This window comes from Toxotes jaculatrix, chromosome 5 (genome assembly GCF_017976425.1).
Source record: "Toxotes jaculatrix isolate fToxJac2 chromosome 5, fToxJac2.pri, whole genome shotgun sequence".
Lineage (NCBI taxonomy): Eukaryota > Metazoa > Chordata > Actinopteri > Toxotidae > Toxotes > Toxotes jaculatrix.
Genome location: NC_054398.1, coordinates 21,125,067 through 21,151,100, shown reverse-complemented (window position 1 = coordinate 21,151,100; position 26,034 = coordinate 21,125,067). Strand labels below are relative to the sequence as shown.

Genomic DNA, 26,034 nt, shown 5'->3' with positions numbered 1-26,034 from the left:
AAAAGTACAATACGTCATCTTTTAGTCTCTAATTTAGCTTACAGCTCAACGTACAGCCCTCCATTGCTTTGTCTTTATCCCCCCTTCCCCAATCAGTCCAAGGCCTAGCCCCCCCAGAGAGAGGAGAAAGAAGGAGGAGGAAGGTTTGCGTCAGCCATCCACTGGCTTGTAGGCCCAAATTATTTTCAGCTGTGAGCCAAGCAGAGGTCACATGTTTGTGGGGAAACATCAACTGATTTTTTTTCCCTCCTCTCCCTCTTGATTCTTTTCTAGTTACTAAAAACCAAAACAGAAATGAAGAACAGAAATCCTGCATGGAAAGGGGGGGTGGGTGGAAGAATGTATAGAGCCTTTGAATTTTTTTCTGGGTTGGGAAGGGTGTTGCATGTCACAGGGGGAGAGGAAAGATGGGAAATATGAACGGAGGGAGCAAATCGAAGAGGAGAGGGGGGTTGGGGAGACAAGGGTTGTCAAAACTAAAGAGGAAAGTGGATATTGCAAAGAATAATATAAGTATACTGTTGCGCTGTGAAAACAGTGCAGGCTGTCCTACTGCATTGTTTAGAACCCCAAGGCCAAAACAGAAAAGTGCTGCACAGTGGAGATTCTAGTAATACCTCAAATACATACCTCAAACTTGACTCATACACACAAGAGTTCTTCCCAACACTCGCCTGAACCTGACAAGAAGTGGTGTCTTCACATCTCGTAAATGCAGTAAATCTGACAGCTTTGCCAGTTTTACAGCATTTGGTTACTGAAGGCACTCTTTTCAGGAGCAGCAAAAGCTTTTGTCTCCTAAAGCTATTGGCAACTATTGTTAACCCTAACCCCCAGAGCAAGATGGCCACCGTAACAATACAGAGGCTGAGGGAAGCCATCTGCTGAGGCCAATAAAAACATCATGGGAAACAGCGACCCAAAAGACCTCTACCTGCCCCGCCCCCTTCAGCCTTAGCCCTGTGAGGTGTGACAGGCCATGCATGCTGCGGCAAAGGAAGTGGTATTGTTAATCAGTGGCTGTGTCGATGAGTGTGCGGTGAGGAAGATGGCAGCTGAAAGTGTGAATGGAGATGACTCACGATAGTTCTGTTTGATATTAAAAGAGATATTTATACAACTTCATTTTGAGAATTTACCACAAGGTTTAAGTTGTTTTTTACCATCTATTCCCGGAATCACCTGTAAACTTTATTGTCTGCTTATTTACCTGAAAAAAACCATTACACAAATATATTTCATAAAGGATAGCCTCCAGTCTTGGCCTCAGATGAAAAAGGATTGATGCCCAGTGAACAGCACAAAATCCTAAATGCCTTAAAGCCTTAACTAGATAGAGATAGCAGCCGTCTGGGTCAGAGGCAGGGCATCACAGCCAAGCATCAGTTGCATAACAAACCCTGCAAGAGATTTCTATCAGCGGATGGACACTGGGTTTCTGGCAATGGACAGATTCTCATAAACATGCACCCAAATATACCACTTACAGCGGGATGCTGTTGTTGGTGTATGCTTAATGGCTGAGGCATGGTGTTGTGTTGCTGTAATATAGCCAATAGGATCTCAGTTAGCGAGCGTTACCATTTTCTCTAAAAATGAAAACTACAGTGGAAAGTGGAGAGAAGGAATCAATAGGGAGTATTTTTACCAGAAGACTAGAAGCCTATAGCCAGGGTTGCAGCTCACAACCAACCAGAAAACAACAATGTTAAATGGAAAAAATATGGAGACAACTTTGACATTTTTACCATAAGTGGGACACTTTGCAAAGTTTGACCTAAGGTTAGCACCAGAGGGACCATGCTATACCTGAATCAAAATGGTTAATCCACTGTACAGTGGCTATTGTAGAACATCACAGCATTTTCGGACCATTAAGCCCATGCTGTTCTAGGGTCAAGTTATAGTTGAGATGATTTAGTTAGTACGACATGCTGTCTGGTAACTAAGGTAACTAAATTCATTCATTCATTCAGTGAGCTTCAGAGTTTTCCCTGACATAATAAAGTGGTGAACTGAAGTGTTGGAATTGGAAATTTTGACCTGTTTGTGGCAAAAGATAAGGAATCAGGAAATTATCAACACATTGAAACTCATCCTTAAGGGACCATGAATGTTTTTGTCAATTTACATGACATTTCCACCATTTACTCTGAGCCAAAGTTTTAGTCCAGCTGATGAAGAGATGGACAGATGGATAAACAATCAAGCTGACTGACAATGCAATGAGTAGAGCCATGATCCTGGTATGAAAACAATGAGGAAGTTACCATAAAGTTAAAGAGACCAATTTGGGACTACAAGAAACATTTGCAAATACTCATTTCAGTCTAGAGAGTTTGGGTTGGAATGATTGTGATTAGTTTAACGGTCAGACCTCACGCCTAGGCATCTCAAACTCTTTTCCCATTGGCTTACAGACCTAGGGTCCTCAGACATCAGGTCTGGAACTTTCTCCACAGAACACATCACTACATGGACTCCAAGCTCCACACATCTGGCACCCTGTGTAAACTAAATACTATTTGACCTTGGTCTAGTCATGGAGTTGTAAATGAATCCTGGATTCACAAAGACTTAGCCCACACGCTGATTACTCAGCTACACACACACACACACTTACACACACACAGGCTTTTCAGAGATGACTCTTGGCTTAACTGTTTTTTCTCATACTGAAGTCACACAATGTTGGTTTGATAAAGGCAGGTCTAAGAATCAGCCTGGACTCATTCAGTGGCAATGTGATGACACACACTTCCACACAGACTGCATTGCAATGCAGTGTACACAATGTCAACTCAGACAGTGATACTGTCAGTGGGGTTTTTTGGTTTGTATCTTTGCTGTTGAGCTCTTTGAGCTTGTTAAGCTGTAAATTCTCTCTACGTGTTAACATTTGGTGATAATCGGACAAAGTTTTGCTGTTGGAGTTGAACTAGCTTTATCACACTGTATGCAGGTGGTGCTGTCAGTGTTTCAGAGCTAACTTTATCAGGCCTCCGGGTTGTTGTCAGCGAGCTGTTGGCTGGCTGCTGCTATGGCGCTCTGGAGGCCTGCCTGCCTGCCTCTCCCCAACAGCTGCTTCTCATAAAGATTTCATCCTCCCCTCTATCCCTCTGTCCCTCCATCCCTCTGTCCAGCTCTGCAGAAACAGCTAACATCATGACATCACCGTCCTTCGCTTGTTCTTCCCTGCACTGCTCTATTTTACTCTCTGTCATTTCAAAATACCTAAAAAGGACAAAGTCGCTCACAGCCCACACTGCATTTCACAGTTATCAGGACATGGAGTCAAATACAGAAAGCAACCAGAACGTGGCAGCCCCTAAACCACTCTTCAGCCTTATGAGGTTTTATGTAAAACTTGGACAAGGAGAGAACATGATCGCTCAAAACATGAATTATATATTGTACTATACTGTATTTTCTCCTTTTTTCTTTCTGTGCCGAGGCTGAATTGAGGACCCAATCCCCTACAAGATGTGGCTGTCTGTAGTATGTGCCAATAACTCGCCTGTAATCAATTTAACGCACCACTACACATTTAGCCAGCTCTTTCTGGAATGGCAAACTTGGCTGCTTTTTTGCTCCACGTCCTTCACTCTTTAATTTCTCCCTTTTTATTCTCTCTCTTTCATTCCCATTCAGTGTTAGAGTTGAGGGGAGAAAAGTATGATGGAGGAGGGAGAGAAGGATAGGAAGCAAGGACGGAGGGGTACTGGTTTTTAATCCTCAGCCCCTCTTTCTCTGTCAAACTGAACGTTACAATGCTCTGCGAATGTGGAGCAGTGATTATTCATTTACAGACATTTTTTGCGCAGCACTGCGGGGTTGCCAGATCTGACATCAAGTATTTGGTTTGAACAATATGGGGATTTCACAATGACTGACATGCTGCCTTGACCCTGTAGGCTTTGGAGGGGCCTTGCCTGCTTCCCAGTGAAGTAGGAAAGGAAAGGCTGATGGTAAAGGAAGGGATGTATGGAGAGGAGGAGGGAAGGAGAGGGTCGGGCAAATAAACAATGGAATTTTATCTGGGCTCAGCAGTCTCCCTCTCTCTTTTTCTCTCCCTTTCTGTTTCTGTGTCCTGTTCAGGGCCCCTGCTGCTTTCCCAAGCTGATTTCATAGCAAGCCCTTGGACATGAGCCAAACAGGCCAACTCTATGACTATGTGTGCCTGTATCTGTGTATGTATCTGCCCATGCATGTGACTGACAGAAAGTGTGTTACAAGCCTGAAAGCTGCATTCTCGCTCAATTTATCCGCTTTGCCTTCATGCCATGTTTAGCTCCCTCTCATCTTCATCTCATCTCTCTGTTTTTTCATTCTTTCACACACATTACTTTGCTATCAACTGGCTTTCCTTATCTTTCCGTTCTACATCCAACCACACACCACAGGGATCTGTGCTGTATGATGTACAGTGGTAAAGATGCCTATCAGCTGGCCTTAAGGGGCAAAAGACAAGCAAAATACAGTGCATGTACAAGCCATCCTGCTGCCAAGTGTCCTGTCAAAACCCACTGATAGTCCTCCTGCCCTGCTGTGCTGTGTCCTCTTGCCCCTCCACTTCTCCCCCCTGCTCTGTCTATTGTTAGGAGAGGATGGATGTGAGACGGCATTGAAACTGGGATAGCCACAGAACCAGACGTGAATACAGGAAGGGGGATACCACAAACAATTAATTTCTCCCTGCATATTTTTTTACTTATCAATCCACTCTAAATATAACACACGTATCCATTGTTGTATTTCTAACGCCACACATTTAGCATTTCTTGTTATTGTGGTTGTCGTTTATAGTTGAGACTCCTGAGGGCCTGGGTGTCTACAGACTATCCCACTGGGAGCTGGAAGAATGGGCCAAAATATTACCTCAGAAAATGTATAAACAAACCTTAATTATAATTAGGGCCACATAGAAAGCCACTGTGGATGTAATTATGGTGCACAGCACAACCAAGGGACACACCATTTAGGAGGCTTCTTATGTATGAAATGAATAGCTATTTTCTTGTTTGTGTTTGTGCACACAGACGGACAGGAAGTGTAATGTGACTTGCAGGAAGTGGGGGTAAGGCTGACCTCCTGTGCCTCCTGAAATGAAGTCATCAGGCTTTTGCTCAGCAAGTTTTCTTGCTTACGAATTCACCCAATACAGTAAGATCTTGAGTTCAGTGATGATAAATGGGACAGTTCTGACTACCACAAGGTCAAAATGGCAGCAAACGGAAGGAAAACTCCAGACAAACTCAGCAAAATCCTCCTAAAAGTCCTTCTCACTTGCTCCACCTGTCAGAGTTTACAAATGACTATCCCGTAACAGTTTAACCACAGGGTTTTAATAGGGGGGGGTCTTCTTTTCCCTTTGGAGTTTGTGGCTTCCATTCCACGTTCCACTGACTGCAAATGGTGCGGCTTCCAGGCTAATGATGCACTGAAGTCTTCAGCGTGATAAGCCCTTCTAGAAATAGAAATTTGGAGCCTTTGACACTGCTGGCCTGATATATGGCAAAAATTAAGTGGATAATTTTAAAAGATTTTAAGCCCAAGGAAGTTTAAAAAACAAAAACCTGGACTGACCTGGTGGAAAATTGGATTATAAATGAATTCTTCCATCTCAACAACTGCTTTTAGCTATCACCAACAAATACAAAGAGGCCTGAACCTGCTCACTAAAGAGAAGAGAAGCCTCTCTACAAGAGAAAATGACAAGATCATCCCAATGAGAGAAGAAAAAGAAGTGGAGGAGGTTGAATCTGTCTTGGAGGCAGAGCAGACAAATCTCTCTCTATCTCCCCATCTGGGAAAGGGTGTCATGTTTCGTCTCCTTGCAGAGGTGGAGCATCTGTCCTTCTACTCCCTCCTACAGACATGTCAGCCCCTCCTCCCCACTGAAAGAAAGCTCCCATCAGCAGAGCTCCTGACTCATCTCAAGTCTGCTCCCAATTACCCCGTTGGCTCCAGAGACCAGGGGTCCATGCCAACTCATCCCAGGAACCCGCTTTTAAACAGTTCTCACTTTGGCCCACAAAACCCCATCCAACACTGCCTCTGTCAAATCCAAAATCCACATTTGGTACATTTGCAGCTGAAACACCACTCCATCTTCAGCTAGCCTCGAAGGATTTGGTGTTGCTAAAGGCCTCAGTCTCCTTTAAACAAAAGTGCTTGCTGGATCGTCTAACAGCATCTGAAGCCACGTTTTCAATGGTGGAATCGGCAAGTTTTGCAACTTTCTGTAACAGAAAATCCGACAGTCACACAGTGAAAGGCCAGGTGTGCAGTGGTGAAAAAGTAAGCAGGGTTAAAGTAAGTAGAGTTGAAACTTCTCTCTTGTGTTCTCTTTTTCCATTCGATATTTAAACAATGTACCTCTTAGCTTACCTGTCATTAGCACTGTTATTATGAGCATGTTAGCATGTTGACATTATTTATTTATTGTATTTAGTTCAAAGCACAGACTCACTAAAGTGGCTATAGACTCTGAGTCTTGTTTTTCTATGTGTATTGTGAGCCTTTTACCTATTTTTGAGCTGTGCCATAGATAAACGTCCATCTACTCCTGTTGGACAATAAAGATATAGTGAATATGAAAAGTCTTTTCAAGTCCTTTAACATTTTCTGTATTCAGTTCTATTCCTTCAAAGACAAATTAGAGCACACCATGTGTTTATCCAGCAGTAAAAGACAAGACCTTGGTGTAGATGCACCTGCGGTTGGAGCACTGTGGCTGCAGCGAGCATAAATCATCACTGACAGAGTACACAAGGCCACTGACAGGAAAGCTCGCCAAACAAAAGAAGCCATGGAGCTCTTCCTGGCAATGAGCCTTGCTGTTTGGCAGGTAGTGATGAATTTCAATGGATGAGGTAATTTACAAACAGCCACAGGTAATATGCCAGGTGATAGACGCACACGCCATCTGTCGTCTGCAACCACAGCTGTATTGCATTTCACCACACCCGTAAACACAGGAGACAGACAAGTCATGTCTTACACCTCTGCAATAACTGTCTCCGCTGTTAACAACACCCAAAAGGCCTGGGTCTTACAGACACGTGAGGAAGTGTCATTGAATACACCACCATTCACAGAGATAATACTGCTCCCTGCAGTGAGCAGTATTTACAGCTATCTGATATTACATTGTGCTGACACACAACGTGGGATTCCTGAGAATAATGGCAAAACCTCTCCTCTCTAAAACAGGCTCAGCCACAGTGAATGTGCAGCAGTGAGTGGACCTACAGATCCTTTCAACAATAACCTGGCTTCTTTAGCACACTAACATTATTCTCTAGGCCCCAGATCAAATTTCTTCTCCAAGCCAAGGTCTCTGAGCTGAGCTCCAACGCCAAAATCCTCTCCTTCTCCTTCCTGTTTTTCCCCCCTTCACATTTTAAGGGTTCCACTTGTGAATTCCCACCAGAGCTCCCCCATCCCATCCCTGCTCCCCTGCTCCTCTGCATGCCTGCATAGAAACAGATTTTTATAATTCACCCGCCAATCCCCGCGGGAGCCAAACAAGGCGAGAGCTTGGGAAAGTGCTCTTCCGGAGTATAAACTCCAGAGTCAGAGTCAGAGCTGACGTTTTTGACCTCTACACACCCCGTGACCGACAACTGTGAGCCAGGGCCAAGACCGCCAGTGGACAAAAAACCAAGTGAAATGGAGAGGGGTGTTTCGCACAGCTGAAGCGAGCCAAACCAAACTTATCTAAAGATGTGCGTTTCCATCATCATCTCCTCAGGAACCTCAGGACAAATTGTACTCAACACATGGCAAATAGCAAAGACTAAACCAAATGCAGGGAGAGGAACAATGAGTGAGCAGGTTGTGCACACCATCTAATGTGTTTTTTGATTTATGTTTTTTGCATTCTTATATCGTGTCTCTATTTTATGTCTGTTGCTGTAGACTTTTGTTGTGAAGCACTTTGTGATATCTGATCTAGAAAAAGTGCTTTAACTTGCTTTCTCACATTCATGAGGTGCTGAAAATGTTAACCAACAACTAACATCGTAAATTTAATCTTTTGATTATTTTTTTTCTTTTTGTCAATCAAAATTGAATGCATATAACAAGTTACGGTATCAAGATTTTTAACTTGGTTTGATCAGGCTAAAAAAATCCCAACATATTTATATCTTTATGACATATAAATGTCACTTAGATTTTATTTATACGGAAAAGACTGATTGTAATATTGACACCAAGTTCAGGGGATACAACTACACAACTACATAGGAGTATAATGAAGGATAAGATTATTGTAGCCATCATTACACTGGAGACAGAGACATAGAAAACTACTACTTTCCCAGCTCAAGAACTTAACAAGACAGTGTTTAGATATGATTTGGTGTGATCAAAGCTCCTCTGTGTCTGCAGTGTGTCTGGAGTATATACTCATTAAGTTGTTACACTTGGATGAACCTCCAGACATTGTTTTAATTCTCAATATAGAGTGGATCCCTAAATTGACAGGTAAACAACATTCTTCTCATTCTTAGTGATGGCTCCGACAAAAAGAGAAGAGAAGAGAAGAGAAGAGAAGAGAAGAGAAGAGAAGAGAAGAGAAGAGGACTGGAACTTAAATGATTCGAAGGTCGTCGTCTGAGTTTTTCCATCTCAAATGTTACACAGCTGAGCAGCACACAACCAAACTAACAAAGCATGCGGTAACCTTTACCCATTTTGCTTGGAATGCTCATCATAACATGGCAACCCGAGCCTAAATCAACGAGCTGAACAGCCACATTAGAGTTACACTTTGAACCCAGATGGACACATTCCTTTCCAGATGGCAGCCTTCCCCACATGTAAGTTCTTTTTCCAAGCTGGGGATGTAAAGCAAATGGTAAATGCATGTTCATGTGCAAGTACAGTATGTCAGTGGATGTCCGAGTATGTGTGGCCAAGTACCGTGTGTTCAGGCCTATATTTTTATGTATGTGTTCGAGTTTCATCTAACAGCGTGCCATCAAAACACGCCTCTTTCATGGCTGCAACCTGCTAGATTCACATTCTGTACTGTAGTCAGTGTAATCAACGCAGCAGGACGGGGATTCAGCCTGCCATGTCTCGCTAAATGTCCCAATTAGAGTCGCAGTGACCATTTTCCCCCAAGCCATGGTCCAATTTCTTTTTAACACAACTCAGACATAGCAGAGTGAAGCTGCCAGACAGAGTAACAGCTTGCAAGCGACAGGCTGTTTGAGAAAGACTGTGTGTACGTGTGTGTGTGTTGGGGTGTTGGGGTTAAGGGTGCATCTAATGAAAAAAACATGGCCAGCTGCCAACTGGATAAATGTCTCCAGTATCCAATGTGATGGTATGCATTATCTCTGCGTGCATGTATGTATGTGTGTTGGTTTGACTCTTAAAGGACAGGGTTATGGGTGTCTAAGATGGTATGCATTATCCATGCATCTGTGTATGTGTGTTGGGGGGGGGGATTAGGGGTGTTTTGATCATGGGTACACCCATGGCCATCTACCAACATCACAGACAATACCCCCCGCCACATCTTTGAAACAAGAAGAATTCTTTCACCATCACCACAGGACACATTTTTTTCTGAGCATGTCACCGTGGTAACAACAGCGGCTCGGGGGCGTCAGGAGATTGGCTCAGTGGGGTCTTTAAGTTGCAGGCCGCCCTGCAGAGTGCCTGTCAAAAGCCAGTTCCTGTAAGAGGAGGGGTGGACGGGCTGTAAGCTCCTAAAGCCCTGCTGTCACTTTTCGGAGCAGAAAAGAATGGAGAAGACAGATGTCAATGGTCACGCATCTGCTAACAAACATACAGAAACACACACACAAACACACATGCATGCACAGATGTGCAGTCCTTGTTTGTTACCAACCAGCTGAGGAAGTTAAACCATGAAAAATCACATGACAACAGTATCATGTATGCAGACAACTGTACATATACATTCACGAGCTACACATACTCATACACATACACTCACAAATGTGCATAAGTGTGTAAGAAGTGGATGTAAATGTGTCCAGATGTAAAACAGGCATCCAATAGTTAACTTTCTTGTAATTTCAGCCAGTAGCGTCACTGTGAAGCTAAACAGTGTTTTTCTGGATGAATTTGGACTCTAGTGACTCATACCCATCATCAAAACTGATTTCTCCGCTTCAGCATTCTTCCAAGAAAAAAAAAAAAACAAGCTGATTCACTTGTGATAGATGACAGACTTGTCACGATACAAAACATCTGGTGTTTGAGTTTTCAGGAGATTTGATTCTTTTCCCCTTAAAAAGCAGAGTTGATGCGTACTGATGAAACATTCTCTTAACCTCCAGTGAGTGGATTTGAGACCTCGTGTGTTGCATGTGTTGACATGTGGAGATGTGTTTATGTTGTGTGCATGGGAGAAATCATGAGTCACTGAGAGTGAGAAGATGGATGGGCACTGAGTGAAAATGCCATGAAGGAGTGTGTGAATATATTGGCGTGAAGGACAAAAAAGAAAGAAAATGAGTCAGGGAAACAGAGGGAAATGTGCAATTAGAGAAAAATACCCTGAGAATGAATGAGTGCGTGTCTGACAGCAAAATGAATCACTGAAAGAGGAAGACTGAGGCACTGAGAGCGTGAAAATTCTGACTGATGAATCTAAGGGTCACAAAAACCCACTTTTCCACCACAGAGCACATTGTCTTTCACAGCCATGCAGACAGTTAGCCTCTGCCCCTGACTCAGAATGTAAACAACCCAATCTGACAGACCTCTGTGTGTGTGATAGTAACATTGGTAACAGACACACACAAACGCACACACACACACACACACAATGACTCCACACCAGAGCCCATTCTCAAGATTGCAGCCCACTTAATTCAACCTTGCTGACCAGCAGACAGTCAGTCCCTGTCTCTTTATCTCAAACTCTATAAACCTGTCCACAGCGCCTGCCGGAAAGTCAGCCAGTCTTAATTCAATAAACTCTCAAACTTACTGAGTTAAGTAAATACAACGCCAGAGTAGACAGAAACAGGAGAAAGAGAGGAGGAATGTTGATTTGTGCTCGGTAAAACTCCTATTGACCTGCTAAAGCTGTTCATTTACGCCAATATGAAAATAAAACTGAGTTTAAGAGGCTTAACAGAAAGTTATTCCAAAAATCAAAGAAAAACTTCAGCTGCTACTTCAATCAAGAAGATTAAATCAAATGTTTCAGTGGATCTCGTTCTTACAGTTAACAATTAACCCAAAACAGGCCGAACTCAAAGGCCTGAGAAAGCTGCTGAGGTGGATTATGCTGGCTGATTGATAACCATCTCTTAAGGGTCAGTGCTTAGAAGACATAGCAGCCATTCCTGTTGCACACTATGGTACCGCATGCAACAGAGCATCTCTCCGCTATCTCTCATAAAAAGACCTGGTTGATTCACAGCACATATACACAGTTGAATGGATGTGCATCAAATTTAAAGGTGCCTCCAGAGTTTCTGACCACTAGTGGCACTGTAGAGCGATGAATATTGTTTTATTTGTATATTGTTTGTATCACGAATTCTACCAACATTTACACTGAAGACAAACTGTATGTGCATGCCAGAAGCACAGGCGTGACATTTTTCTTCTGAATGTGCTTGTGGCATGCATATACAGAACTAAATATGCTGGTAAATAATACTGCATTTACCTTTATAACCACACAGTTCCACATATTATCAGTAGGTGGCACTGTGGTAACACTATACCAATTAAGAGAACACAAAGTTGGTCTTGCACGTTTCACAATATTACCAAACATGAAAATAACATTTGCAAAAGTTTACAAGGTAGGAAATGCATTCAAGATGTGTCTTAGCCCTTGAGGGTGTGTTCTGTTGAGAAATATAAACAAAGTTGTGTTTGTTTACAATGAAACTCCACATGGGGAATTTAACAGACTACTTAGCGAGTAAAAGACTTGAATCATTACCCTTTTTATTTCTTCTGGAACATATTAACTTCTCATAGTAAGTTTGATTTCAACAATAATTTATCAGATTCGCCTTTTTCAATTTTTGGTGGTGTCTTTGTTAATTAATCGTCATTGTGCTTCTTACAGCTGTTTCCTCTAAACACTTGGCAATCAAACAATGGGGGCCAATCCTGTGAAGTCTTTTTCATTAATTCATCTGCTGATAAAGACTGATTCTCTACATAGCACTGCTTTCTGTGTTCGTCACTGTCACTGTGGCTGTCGCTGCTCATGCTAATTGTCTAATTTGCTTATATATTCCAAAATGTATAATTTGTCTAGAAATTCAAAATGGACCAGTTTCTGTGCATCAGAGTATTTTCAAGGCAGGAGTTGGTTAAATGAGAAAACATAAAAACCTGGACGTAGTGGCCACGAGTTGAATCACTACATTAGATCAATTGTCATTCATGAAACTTTTGACACCTGTATGAGTTGCAGGGTCTCAGGTACTATATATTACAATTCAAACCCAACTGCACAGTCTCAATGATGCCTGGTCATGAGTCTGCAAACAAAATGTTTTTCCTAATCACTGGAAAGCTGACTTTTTGGAGGCACCTGAAGCTGAACCCCTCTGTCCTCCCTGGGGAGGTTTCCACCCCTGCCTGCCTCCTCATAACAATACAGGCCCTTGAAGAGGTGCCTTTGTTCACAGCAAAGAATGCTCATCTCACTTATCCTCTCCTCTCTTTTCTCCTGCTCCCCCTCAACAAGCCGGTTTGGAATCTGAAGGTTTGAGTGTGCACTTAGATTGTTTTTCCAAATGGTCACCAAACCATCTATCTACACTTTGTTTTCCTTTAACAAGCTGATGAAAACCGACAACCAGAGCGTGCATGTGTGTGCATTTGTGCTCACGTGTGCTCACATACTTCAGTGAGGTACAGATGAGTCTCTCGTGGGCAGCAGTAATGGACTTAGTGCAGACAGTTTGAGACTGGCTACTTGAGCAACACTCAGGCATACTTTACCTGGAGCCACAGCACTCCAGAACAAAATATGGCTCAAGTAAACAGAGACAAAACCACATCCTAACGTTTACAACGTTTACCATCCACTATGCTTTAAATGAGTAAAAATGTACATTCTGTACACTGACACACACATGTATGCTGACACATGTACAGCATGTACATTTCGACTGCAGACAATATGTGAGGTGCATTAAAATGGATCCTAAAGCTAAACAAATGGTTTTCAGACTGAACAGGCCACTTGGGTTCAGTTGATTCATTTCTATAAATGATAAAAATGTATATCAATTCAATAACAATGTGTCCAATATACTGTATACAAAGAAATCACAATTTTTACTACAACTTTACTAACTTTGCTTTTGAGAGAAAAAAAGCGAAAACCATGCAAACACACATGCTGTCACTCACGAACACTCTTCACATTACCTTTCTGAGCTGGGTGAGCCCTGATGAAGTGCTCTTGGAGTAGTTTCTCATTTTGCGTAACCTGACCCCACTGAAGACAGCATCCACTTGCATGGTTCCTTTCCTCCGGAGAAGTTTGCCTTTCTGCCTCTCTCTCTTTTCTTTGGTTTTTACACCCTTACTCCTGCCTACCACTTCTCTCACTTAGCATAGTCCCTGCCTGTACACACAGAGAAAAGACAGAGTACAGCTCCGAGTGCACAAAAAGTTTGAAAAAGGTACAAAGTCAGGGAAATCCCTCCTCCCGTCCAGCCTACTCCAGGGTAAAATGTTTACAGCTCTTTCTCCGCTCTCAGCTCACACACACACACACACACTCACTCACTCACTCTGACTCCTATCTCTGAATGATGATGGCTCCTTCTCTTTCTCTCTTCCCTTCTCAAACTTTTCCCACCCCTCCTTCCCTCATGCTACCCCCCTCCCCTTTTCCCTTCCTCCCTCCTTCTCCCTTCTCTCTCTCCTCCCTCTCCATTTTCCATCATCACACCCCTCCACACCCCCTCCCACCCACCTAAACCCCCCACTGCTGAACTAATCTGCAGCTGGCCGGGCGATTGGAGCCCTAGTTGCTGGGGAAACCAAGTGTCCTGCTCAAAAAAGAAACACAAGGAATGGAGCAGGAAGGGGCAAAGCTGAGCACAACTGAATACATAAATAACAGCCTCCACCGGGAGCTAATTAAAGGAGCCCAAGGGCCACTCTTCCTATCTCAGTGAGGGGACAACATGTTCATCTATGTTATCTTTTCAAGATTTGGTTTACTGGTTCACATGTGCCATTCAAGAGCAACAACAACAAGTAGTGCAGAAGCATAAGTGGTGTGTGCTAAACATTGTGTGTGGTGGTCTGTGAGTGTTCACAGACAGAAAATGGTTTGGCAGTGTTTGGGTTGATTGCCGCTGACCTCTTCTCAATGGTAAAATACAAACTGGGGAGTCCAGCTTGCAATCAGGCCCAGGGTTGGAAAATAACTCAATGGTCCTGTGAAAAGAGTGTTAAAAGAAAGTGTGAGAGCAGGAAACAAGGCTGGACATGCATACTGATGGCCAGTGTGATTAATAATTAACCTGTTCAACCCCACAGACCCTCATTGGTGAGTCCATTATTATAAACATATGCTGGGAAGGCAAACTGTGCTCAAAGTCTGAAATCTTCATATTGAAAATATGCCACACAGAAATATAAGTATCAAATGATGCCTAAGTTTTTTAAGTAAAAAAAAAGCCAAACATCACTGATAGAAAACAGAATATCTGATTTAGAACTGCTGGACAAACAAAACATTTCGAGACACCAACTTGGGTTTTAGTTGGATGGACACTTTTCACAAGTAATTAATAAATTAATAAATAAAGTATTTGGCAGATATCATGAATAGTAATAAACGCATATCTTACGCATTTCAATAGCCACCAGTTTAACCAGTGTTACCTGTAAGTGTACTATAACCTATTTCAGAAAAGTGTAGAGAATGTTTTGACCTTACTTTGAAGCTCTTAAGAGTAAATGAGTACATTTATGGAGTACATTGGAAACAGTGGGGTTTAATGTTATTTACTGTACACATTTAATATGCAGACAAAACCAGCACCAATAGGCACATGCATAAATACTGTACACATGATCAGGGATCCAGGTTACATTCTAATTTAACCTCAATTTTCGGAAGTGCAAAATGGTAAAGTATCTCCATACAAGAGCATACAAAGGGGCCTGACTTGCATTCCTCCAATCATGTCAGTGAGCAGCCTTGATAAAGTGTCTAACAGCATCACCTCAGCAGAGCAACCATCCTGCTGACCTCTGAGCCCAAACCCTGACCTCGCCTTTGAAATGCAAGAGAGATCTAAAAAGCCTGGCTTGTCCATCAATAGCTGTAAGGGGAACAGGGTGGGAGGCGGGGGCTAGTAACATCTGTTTGGCGTTTATCCCACCTTATTGTGTTGCTGAGTCCTCTATCAGGCCTACAGCTGGGATCCTGGGAGTGTACTGATCCCACTGTCCAGGGGACACACACCGTGACTGGGAACATGACTAGGACAAGTTCTCAGTCCTTGATGGTGCATAGTAGGCTGTTTGGAAAAACCTCTGGTTTAAGCAGAGGAAATGGCAATGAAATCAAACCCAGGGTGTGTTTTGTTGTCTGCCTCCTCCTTTCCTTCATGACCCAGAAACAGATTTTGCCTGCCATACCAATACTGCAGAAAAATCATAAAGCAGCCTTTAAGTCATCTCTTTGGAACTTTGTTCAGGAAAGCAGAGTATCCTATCAGGAAGTGCTTTTTAATGCCACTTCCATTTATGCCCAAACCACATACTGAAGTCCCTGCTCTGCCCAGTTCCATTGCCATCAACAACTGATCAACGACTAGCAAGAAAATGATGTTGTTGCTACATTAATTTTTCCCAATTTATTGGGATATGATTGTTCGATAGAAAGAAAATGAGCTGACAACTATTCTGATAATTGACAGATTGTTTTAAGCAGTGTCCATCAAAAACCTGGTGAGGAGAACCAAAGTGACTAAGTAATTAGCTTATGTCTAAAGGAGACAAACTCCGTGGGGAACGCTTTTCTGACCAACTACTTGTCACAGGTGTAATTAACAACATTAATGAAGGCTCTATTCCATTTAGATTAGCCACCTTTGGGGTCTTGATATTGTACATGCTGGCTCACTGGAAAGGCACTGTTAATGTTAGCGGTTGCACTATAAGCCAACAACAACCGTCTCGGTGTTTCTTTTTATTTTTGCACCCTTCTTTCTTGACCCTTCCTTTCCTTCTGGTAGGAGAAGAAAGGAGGAGGAGAGGACGAAGGGGCCGAGGGCCGAGAGTAATGTGTGACATGTCTCCACCTGTAGGGCATTTAATATCTCTGCAGTGACTCTAAGACGTATACTGGAAATGAATGAACTTGAATTATGAGTCAGAGTTTTTGTTTTTGATGGTATGTGATGGTAAGAAAAGCTTTGAACATACCTTGTAGTGAGAAATGCATTCAGCTGAGTCCGTGTGCTCCCTGAGTTGGTACCTTGAGCCGTCACTTGGTAAGTTAGCTTGAGAAAGTTGGCATTTCTTGAATTTTTGTACAAAAAAAACCGCAACACAACACTGACAAACATTTACATGGATAAACTTAACACACAAAGCGAACACACAAACTTCATCTGTACTGATTAATTAACGACCGACAAATGTTTGTGATTTTCGTTGTTCGCCTTTAAGACGAAGCCACGTGACCTCGTCGGTGACGTCGCAACCCGGATGTGAAGCGGCTGGCACTGCAGTGTTTTTAAGATTGCCCTGTTTTCAGTGGAAATGGATGATATTTTTGGCCGGTACAGTAACGCCAGCTGGCCCATGACATGTCCCACGGGAGAAGAGGCCATCCAGTTTCCTATCGCATACTGGAAACTAATGTAACTGCCACTGAGCTTAAGTTAAAGTAACGCCATGAATTTGTAGTAAAATAAGTAAATGTTCTTGCAGCTAGTTTAGTGTAGCATTAATACATGTTGACTCTTTTACGGTGGAGCCCCCGCCTTAAACTCGTGGAATTTTACATGGAGATCACAGTTTACTCCGAGTTTGCCGTCATCCTTTACTGAAGATTTTGTGGACCAGTTCACCTCCTGGACTGAGCTAACAGCCGTTTGACATAATGACCATGATGGCCTTTGGAGCGAGGGCGGTTCTTCTCAACCTGAGACACACCTTCAGGAAAGCAGGCTCCTTAGCCAGAGTCAGACTTATCCAGAACTCCAGAGCATGTTTTGCTAGAAGAGGGCAGGTTTTAACCCAGATACCCAAGGTTACACTGCTATGTTGGGGTGCAGTGAATGCAACATCTTGTGCAGCCAGGTGCCAGGAAGCCACTCTTCCATCCCGGACTGCTGACAGAAAGTCTCTAGCTAAAGTCCAAGTGCACAAAGTTATATTCTTCCTTCGTCTTAGCCTCCGTGCATTGGTTCTGATCCTCAAATTTGGCCCTCTTCTCTTATTCTCCCCCTTGGCTCTGGTTTCCACTCGTTGGGCGTCTCGCTGGCTGGATGCTCTGCTGTGGGTAACTGAGACCTCTGGTCCTACTTTCATCAAGCTAGGACAGTGGGCTAGCACCAGACGGGACATCTTCTCTCAGGAGTTTTGTGAACGCTTCTCAAGGCTCCATGTCAAGGTGAGCCCGCACTCCTGGGCCCACACCAAGCAATGTCTCAGGAGGGCCTTTGGAGAGGCCTGGAAGAGGGTTTTAATCTTTGACAGCAAAGAGCCGGTGGGTTCGGGATGTGTGGCCCAGGTGTACAGAGGCTGGGCCAAGGCAGACCAGGTGGAGGACCCAGCCTTCCAGTTGCTGGTGGAGGAGATGGAGAGAGAAGACTTGCTAGAAGCCTGGGAGATTCCAGGTTTCAGGGGAGTGGCGAGCTCCCTGTGGGGGCTCTGGAGGGGGAGCAGGGAGGAGGAGGGCTATGAAGAGAAAAGTTATCCAGATGGTCAGTATGAGGAGAGCAGCACAGAGAAGGAGCGTCTGATACCTGTGGCTATCAAGGTCAGTCTGTCATTAGCAGTGTAGCCTGTGACATCCATCCATCCAAGTCTCACCTCCATGATTGTTTATCCAATTGTTCCTGCTGTATTTAAGGTGGTCCATCCAGGTGTCAGGAGGCAGGTGGAGATAGACCTCTTGCTGATGAAAGCTGGCAGTTGGCTCCTGCACTGTCTCCCTGGACTCAAATGGCTCAGTCTGTATGAGATTGTAGAGGAGTTTGAGAAGCTCATGACCAAACAGGTAGAAAGCTGTTTGACTTTGTGCTTTTCTTACTTGTGAAATAACACATAAATTGATTTGCATGTCTTCATAAAATTCAGTTCACAACATGAAAACAATCAACCTCATATAAAAAAAAAGCTGATAGAGTCTAATATCTGATCTGACTGAACTTTGATTTCAGATTGATCTCCGTTTTGAGGCCAAGAACATTGAGCGTTTCCGGGATAATTTCCGTGGTGTGGATTATGTCAGGTTCCCAACTCCCTTACGACCATTTGTCACCAGGACCATTTTAGTGGAAACTTTTGAAGTGAGCACAGAAATATTTCAAAGCTATGGAAAACGCTGACTGAATGATTGAGTGATAAACTGAGTTCCAAGTGCACAATACTATCAAGAGACACATCAGGATATCAAATGGTTACTTCTATAACTATCAAACTATTGTCTACTTAAGCAAACTCAACCTATGTGACACAATGTGATTTCTAGGACATATTCAATTATTCCGGTTGAATTCTTTTTCTTTCCTCATAAATGAGGCAAACATTCTTAAATTTATATTCAGCCCTTTTTTTCAGGAGAGTGAACCCATTTCTAGCTACCTACGCTCCGAGATTCCTCAGGAGGTGAAGCAGAGAATAGCCAGGATGGGTGTAGACACCCTGCTGAAAATGGTGAGATACATAATGTGAAATAAAACTGTTTGTTTCTATACTTGATACTAGAAGATATTTATCTATTTAACTGAATTTTATCACATGATTAGATGTATCTCAAACACTGTCTCCATGTATCCATCTGTAATTCCAGGTCTTTGTGGACAACTTTGTCCACGGGGATCTCCATCCTGGGAACATTCTGGTCCAATATCGGGGACCTCTTGCTGGTTCCAGTGACAGTACTGGTATCAAAGGGGAGTCCCAGGGTAAGACCACCCTCACTGATTTGTGGGATACGGTGGTTGTCAGTGTCAGGCCAGACCCGTATCCTATCCAGCTGGTGTTGCTGGACGCCGGCATCGTAGCCCAGCTCAGTGACCATGACCTTGCCAACTTCAAGGCTGTCTTCACAGCTGTGGTGCAGCGGCAGGTAATGAGGGAAAGGGTATACCTTTGTATAGAGAACATGCATTCAAAAAAATCTTTTAATGTATTGATTAGCATCCAGACTTAAGTTAGGTAAGGAAGGAAAGCACAGCTTCAGAGTTACTTAGTGATTACATTTTGAAACTTGGATTAACTGTGTTTGCCACTGTTCCTTTTGATTTTCTGTCTTCAGGGTGAGCGAGTAGCAGAGTTGATTTTGCATCATGCTCGAGCCAATGAGTGCCAAGACGTGCCACAGTTTAAGAAGGAGATGGCCCAGTTGGTTGACCATGCCCTCAGCAGTACACTCTCTCTGGGGAAGGTACTAAGCACGATTTGTGCTCTCTTTTTGTGTCTGGTTTGTGTTTCTGATGCAGGGCCACGTGATGATGGATACCATGATGGTCATGGTTAATATGTTACTATTTTCAGTTGTAGAAGACATTAGAATAGAAATTGTGTTTACAATTTTGCCATCATTCTATGATTGTTATTATAATAATAATAAGCAATTCATCAGCTGGAGGTATTCGTCTGTTCAAAATGTGTAATTCGCTGGTGGCAGTGGCCAGTGATTGTAGGAAATACTGATCACTGATTACCACTGATGTATTTCGTTGACTGAGTTTTTATTGTGTTTATAGATCCAAGTGGCTGACTTGCTCTCCAGAGTCTTTGGTTTGCTCATCAAACACAAGGTAAAATATCAGCAAGTAATATTCGTTGTGGATAACACAACAGCCATCACTGAACAGAATTTCGGTTGTGTGTTGTCTCAGTGCACCAGGTAACAACTGAGACTGAGCCAAACCAATTTTTATCAAATAAAATAGCCTGAAAAGTAAGCGGTCAGCTACGCAGTCCTGAGTTTTGCTTGTTACTGTAAACAGAATTATTTGTCATAAAGTTGTAGTTTGAAGAAATTAAATGTCAAGAGAAATGATTAAATTATTATGTTCTTGTTTGAATCATGTCACTCACAAGGTCTTGCTTGCTAGGGTGCCACTTTTTTTTGTACTAAACCTAAAAATTTTAACCACCAACTCACTGAACTTGAGACAGAAGGAGCACCAAATGTCATAGCCACATGAACAAAGACGCTGTCACTAACTGATGTGATGTTCTTACTGATTGTTTTTCTAGGTGAAGCTGGAGAGTAATTTTGCCTCAATTGTGTTTGCCATCATGGTGCTGGAGGGTCTAGGCAGGTCACTCGATCCGAACTTGGACATCTTGGATTTGGCCAAACCCCTGCTGCTGAAGAACTGTGCCTCACTGCTCTGATAGATACATACACACACACACACACACACACACACACACACACACACACACACACACACATACACACACACACACACACCTGAAGATCAACAGATGAAGTACATTAGCTGTACTTGATCTGTAGTGCACTTGTAGATACACATACAGGTAACAACCCCTATGATGTATAGATATTGTACATCTATAGATGTAGCACATGTGTATATTTTCCTAATGCCATGATCATGAGGTGTCTTCAAGGCTACAATGCAGGATTCCACTGTGGATCACAAGATCATTGTCTCATCACTTCATTTCAACAGTGCTGATGCCATATATACCTCACTGAGTTTTACATCGGTGGATATTTCCACTTTCATTGCTGTTTCTCTTGAATTGTATCATCTACTCTCTGGTTGAAGTATGAACATTTCATTCACTGAAATCAACTTCAAGGCGTCTCTAACAGAGCCTAATGAATAAGAGCGTGTACGCTTTACATGAGGCACCACTTGTCGTTTATTGAGTGCTAATGGATGAGCCAGACACATTGGCAGACACACAGATAGCATCAGAGACCATTTGTAGTGATTTAAGATACAAAAGGAAGTAGTGCAAAGATCCCTAGTTGATACTCAAAAGCATATTTTTACTTTTTAATGACTAATATTGATCTCAGGATGTCTTTTATCACTCCATTTTGTATTGCATCTTAGATAATGTTGTCTAATGAGCCATATTTGTTTTAGTGCGAATCACAATGTACTGTAACATTTGTTGTTATACACTACATTCAAGCCTTGTGAAGCTAAAGGTATTCACAACTGACCCATGTCTTTCCATCAAAATAGTGGGAACACTTGTATGAATAACACATATCAATAAAAAGGGAATCTATGCTAACTGAGCCTTTTCTTTCCTTTGCTGCCTCTAGTGAGCACTTATAAGTAACTTATAAGTCTAACCCTTTCAGTGAAGTTAACTGACCAAACTTTGAAGTAGAAAATTCACTACATCAAGGGCACGGACTCCATTAATTTACAATTTTATTAAATCTGTCAATGAAAAACACAGACAAGAGACGCGAATCTGTCAATGTCATCAGGAAGAACAGTCAGCATGGCTGAAAGAGTGAGATCAGGAGGTTTTGGTGCAAAAAAACTCATCACATACCCTTTATTGCAAAACTGTTGATTTTTTTTTTTCATCGCCATCAAGAGCCCAGACAGAGCAGCACTGTTCAAGTAAGGAGGGAGGGGAGAGGTGACAACTGCGTAAAAAAATCTTTTCAATAATAATAATAATAATAATAATAATAATGACAAAAGAAATAAAAACATCTCTAATAGACAAACACAATCACCTCAGTATAAGACGAGATTCTGTCACAGTCACAACAACCAGAGAAAAGTTGTTTTCTTTTTTCCTCTTTTTTTAATGAATTAAATAGTTTTTAAAAATATCTCACCATTTACTTATACTCATCTTTTTTTTTTTTCATTTATTGCGAAAATAGGCAACTGGACTAATTGTGACGATGCGAGTTTTTGTGTGTCTGTGTGTGACAGAGAAAGAGAGATTAAGTGGAGAGAGATAGCGGAACGTCTTGGAGCGTTGGCACTGAGAGCAGCAGCAGTGTGTGGCGATGCAGTACTCTCATTCAGCCACTGGGTGGCACGGTTCAGTCTGAACATTCCTCCAGGGCCAGCGCTATGGCGGCACACTCCCCGCCCCACTGTACCAGAGGAAGTCAAGTTCTGCCAACAACAGCCTCTGTTTTTTGGAATGATGCTTGTGTGTTGAAACTTTGTCCACGCTCGCTTATCGGCGTTGCCAGATCTCAGTTCTATGTACAAAGGTTTCAAATCCCTGAAGGACATCTACAAAGACAAGTGCAACCTCCATGTGACCATCCCCTTTTTTGGAGAAGCTCAGGGATCAAAGGGTCCCTCTGTAAGGGTAAAAGCGGGGGAATAGTACCAGTCAGATCAGGTAAACGTGCCACGGCAGGACTTAACAGAACTGTTCTAGGGATCAAAAGTCAGGAATGATGGCAGAGGACCAAGATTTAGGAATGTCAAAAGCTGAAGAAGCAGGGGTTGTAACACAGTGACCTTCCTCAGAGGGGCACCAAAATATCCTAACATAATTCCTTCTAACAGAATGTCCAAAAGAGGTGATGAAACAGGAAAGAAATCAGCGAAATGCACAAAGAAAATAATGCATCCATCGTCCGTTTGTCATATCCGTTCATGCTGATCCGTCAGTCTCTCCATGCATTTTAAAAATAGTCTTTAAAGACCAAGCAGTCCTCCTCCACGTTAAACGGATTGTGTTTTTTTTTGTTTGTTTTTTTGTTTTTTTTTCTTGCTCATCCCGTACTTTTTCTGTCCCTGTCAGAGTGGCAGCTGTCAGGGTTGTGCCCCCTGAAGGACTGGCTGCCCTCCATTTCTCTGTGGTGGCCCCCAGCAGGAGCATGCAGCTCATTTAGGAGGGGAGGAAGTGGGGAACCAAACAAGTAAAGAGTGGCTTTTTGGGACTGGATTCTTGGAAGAAATTGGGGTGTAAACTTTAAGTCCAATGTGGGTGCGTCTTCCACAGCAGGGTGAGGGAGGGTCTATGTAGGCAGATCTTGAGTATAGGCACATACGCTCATTGTCTCACACAATAAAACACACACATCTGTCTCTCTTTGAGGCCCCGGCTATGTAAAGGTCATGGCAGATGGAGCTCTGGGCCATCAGCACTGTATCAGGGTTCCTTGTTGACTTTTCTTTCACATCATTGAAAAGATCAGCAGCTGTAAAGTGGCCTCTGACTGAATCCAAACAAGTTAAATCGAGAATTTGGAGGAGATGGGTAGATAGATGCAAGGGACTGGCTGACATCTTGACGGCAGAAGAGAAGAGGAAAGCACGTCTTTCGGACAGAGCCTGACTTCTCCCTTTTACGGTGTGAGCAGCGTCCATCCTCAAATGATCTGATTCTTTTTGAGAGATGTTTAGGAAGACACAGCTACTATGTCACATTATCTCCATAAGCTTGTCTTTACATTCCTTTTGGGAATAGATGGAGGGAGCTGTGTAGGAGTTAAGCCTAGTCAGATAAGCATGTAAGGGTGCATGTGTGGGATAGGGCAGAAAAGATTAAGTCTTTTCTCATCTACTCTGACTGTTTGTCTCCAACTTCTCACCATTCTGTTGTTCCACAGGCTGCCACCAGGGGGTGATGTTGGGGCTAACTGTTGGGGGACAAGGGGAGGAGGACATCTGATCAGAGTTTGTGGCTACGAGTTGAGCCAGGGGTGGTTTAGGCATTCGCCGGCCGAGGCCCTTTTCTCGGGCACCATCTCCAACATGGGCAGAAGGAATCGAGTGAAGTGGTCGGCGTCCTCCTGTGACCAACCATACTTCTCCACCAGCACGTCAAACAGGGACCACGGCTTCAGTTTAGTGATGTGCCGCAGCTCACCTGCAGGAGGCGATAGGGAGCAGAATCAATGAAGGCACAGGAGGACGTGTGGAGAAATGAGAATGGCAATGTTTAAAGGGTTGGTTCGCCCAAATTACAAATATTTTTATCTATCTATCTATCTATTACTTAAAGGATAAGCCTGGTGATGATTTTATATGTTTCCTCATTGTCATTCATTGTCAACAAATCCCATTAAAAGACAAAAACCAGCAATCCTTCAAACACATATTACCTGTGTAGCCAAAGCCTGATATAGCTTATTCCAAAAACTACTGAAAACACATCAGTGAGCCACAGTGTATGACATGACTCATTTTCAGTCCCACATACAGTGTCCAGCTGCTGTAAAACTCTTGTTTAAGTAACATATGATAAAAGCTACAGTACTCATATTAATGGAAATCATTTAAGAAACTCTTTATTCATGAGCCATTTTTTACATTATGTCAGCAGAAACCAAAGGGCTTGGAGCTGAGTTCCATATAAAAGGTAGAGATGTTGGGGTGTGTTGAGACAGACTTACACATCACTGATTTTTGATCTTTTCAGGGGATTTGTTAACATTAAGAAAAACAGAACAAACTTATGCTTTGAATGTAATGGTATCTAGCCATCCACATAGTTTTAATTATATTTACTGAGGCCCTAAGATATTTATTCCTTAGATTTCTGCCTCCAACCCAAAATAACAGTATTGTAAAACTCCATTCAGAAAATTCAGCAGAAACAGAATTTTCTAGAAACCGTGTCCTTGTTACTTTGCACACAGTCAACAGTTTTCATAGAGACTATATGTTTGGTAAATAGCTGTTCTAATTAAAAGAAAAATTCTATTCATTCCCATTTTGTTGGGGCTGGTGACAAAATCCTAGAGGTAAAGTTCTCAAGATCTGGTCAAAAATGTCTGTATGACTGTATCCTATTTGAGGTAAGAAAGAAAATATGTTATTTGTAATTTGGATGAACGGACAAGCCATTATTCTGCAGACTCCAACCAATCACTACAGCAACTGATTTCACTGATTAGTTCACCTCTTTCTGCTCAAAGTTGTGCTAATCAGTGAGGAGCTGAAGTGATGAAGCGGAAATCTGCAGACTCTCGGCTGAAAAACACAGAAACAAAGGACAAGATATGGACAGAAAGAGGCAGAGAAGTGGCAAGGTAATGGAAACAGACAAGGAGAAGAAGGTGTTCATTATTAAAGAGAGGAGGGAAATGACTGGCTGGGAATACAAGACTGACAGAGAAGAAAAAAGTATGAGAGAATGATTAATGATGGGAGCGATCGAGACCAAAGGTCCAGTTCAAATCATGGCTGCCATGGTAACCTCTCCTTCCTATGCACTGATTGGAGAGCACAGTATGGGGGGAAAGAAACCATTTATCAAGACTTCCCTTACACTGTACTGTACAAAGGAGTGATCAGGAAACAGTACTGAAACCACAGACTGAAACATGATTTCTGACAGCAACGTAAACTTTTACAGCTGTTTTTTGTGTTAATGGAGACTTTGCTTGTTACAAATTGCTGTTTATGATCTTTGGGTCTGAATTCTTCTAAAAGCTGAACATGTTTCAATTGTTTTGTCTCCAATCAGTGTATCTAACTTCCACCCTAGTTCAATAAAAAAAAAATCAGCGCGCACAAAGGAAACAAGGCAACAAGGCCACTCGATGGCATTGCACGGCCGAAGGCACCGTGGCAGACAGGAGAAGCCCGGAGAGACAGAGCGAGAAAGTCAGACCAGATTAACAGAGCGCTAAGAGATAAAAGGGAGAACATTGAGACATCAAGTGCAGGCTCAGAGATCAGATAGAGACAACATCAAAGGCAGAATATTCAGGTCTCATGACACATTATGAAGAATATATGAGCAGAAAGGGAAAGAGATCGAGAGAAAGAAAAAAGAGAATAAATAAGAGAGTGCAAGGGTTATCAGCTGTATCAAACACAGATCCATACACTTACCAGGCTCAAAGATGAGCAGAGTCAGTGA

At 42.6% G+C, this 26,034-nt stretch overlaps 3 protein-coding genes across 7 annotated transcripts in view; 1 reads left to right on the top strand and 2 right to left on the bottom strand.

Annotated features, from left to right (window-relative positions):
* The window catches only part of si:dkey-82f1.1 (DENN domain-containing protein 2A), a 43,447-nt gene extending 18,367 nt beyond the window's left edge, over window positions 1–25,080 (bottom strand). Inside the window, exons 1-2 of the mRNA XM_041038673.1 lie at window positions 25,069–25,080; window positions 13,402–13,736 (exon numbers count right to left, since the gene is read on the bottom strand). The gene's annotated coding sequence lies outside the window, so the exon portion shown is untranslated. The remainder of the gene's footprint in view (window positions 1–13,401; window positions 13,737–25,068) is intronic.
* On the top strand, window positions 16,717–21,734 carry adck2 (aarF domain containing kinase 2). Its single transcript, XM_041038679.1, has 8 exons — window positions 16,717–17,989; window positions 18,083–18,229; window positions 18,393–18,521; window positions 18,793–18,888; window positions 19,025–19,303; window positions 19,493–19,621; window positions 19,944–19,997; window positions 20,443–21,734. Exons 1-8 carry the CDS (start codon window positions 17,108–17,110, stop codon window positions 20,581–20,583), a joined length of 1,857 nt encoding a protein of 618 aa, XP_040894613.1. The 5' UTR covers window positions 16,717–17,107; the 3' UTR covers window positions 20,584–21,734.
* Window positions 22,838–26,034, bottom strand: part of srpk2 (SRSF protein kinase 2) — a 62,037-nt gene continuing 58,840 nt past the window's right edge. For all 5 annotated transcript variants that reach the window (XM_041038676.1, XM_041038677.1, XM_041038674.1 and 2 more), the window contains one exon: window positions 22,838–24,033. In XM_041038676.1, coding sequence (XP_040894610.1) covers window positions 23,849–24,033 — 185 coding nt within the window. In that variant the 3' untranslated portion in view covers window positions 22,838–23,848. The remainder of the gene's footprint in view (window positions 24,034–26,034) is intronic.

Bases quoted from the DNA above. Each gene is read 5' to 3' on its own strand.
- adck2 (XM_041038679.1), top strand. From the start codon at position 17,108: ATGACCATGATGGCCTTTGGAGCGAGGGCGGTTCTTCTCAACCTGAGA. The intron at 18,522-18,792 runs GTGAGCACAGAA...CCTTTTTTTCAG, and splicing joins TTTTAGTGGAAACTTTTGAA to GAGAGTGAACCCATTTCTAG. The intron at 18,889-19,024 runs GTGAGATACATA...CTGTAATTCCAG, and splicing joins TAGACACCCTGCTGAAAATG to GTCTTTGTGGACAACTTTGT.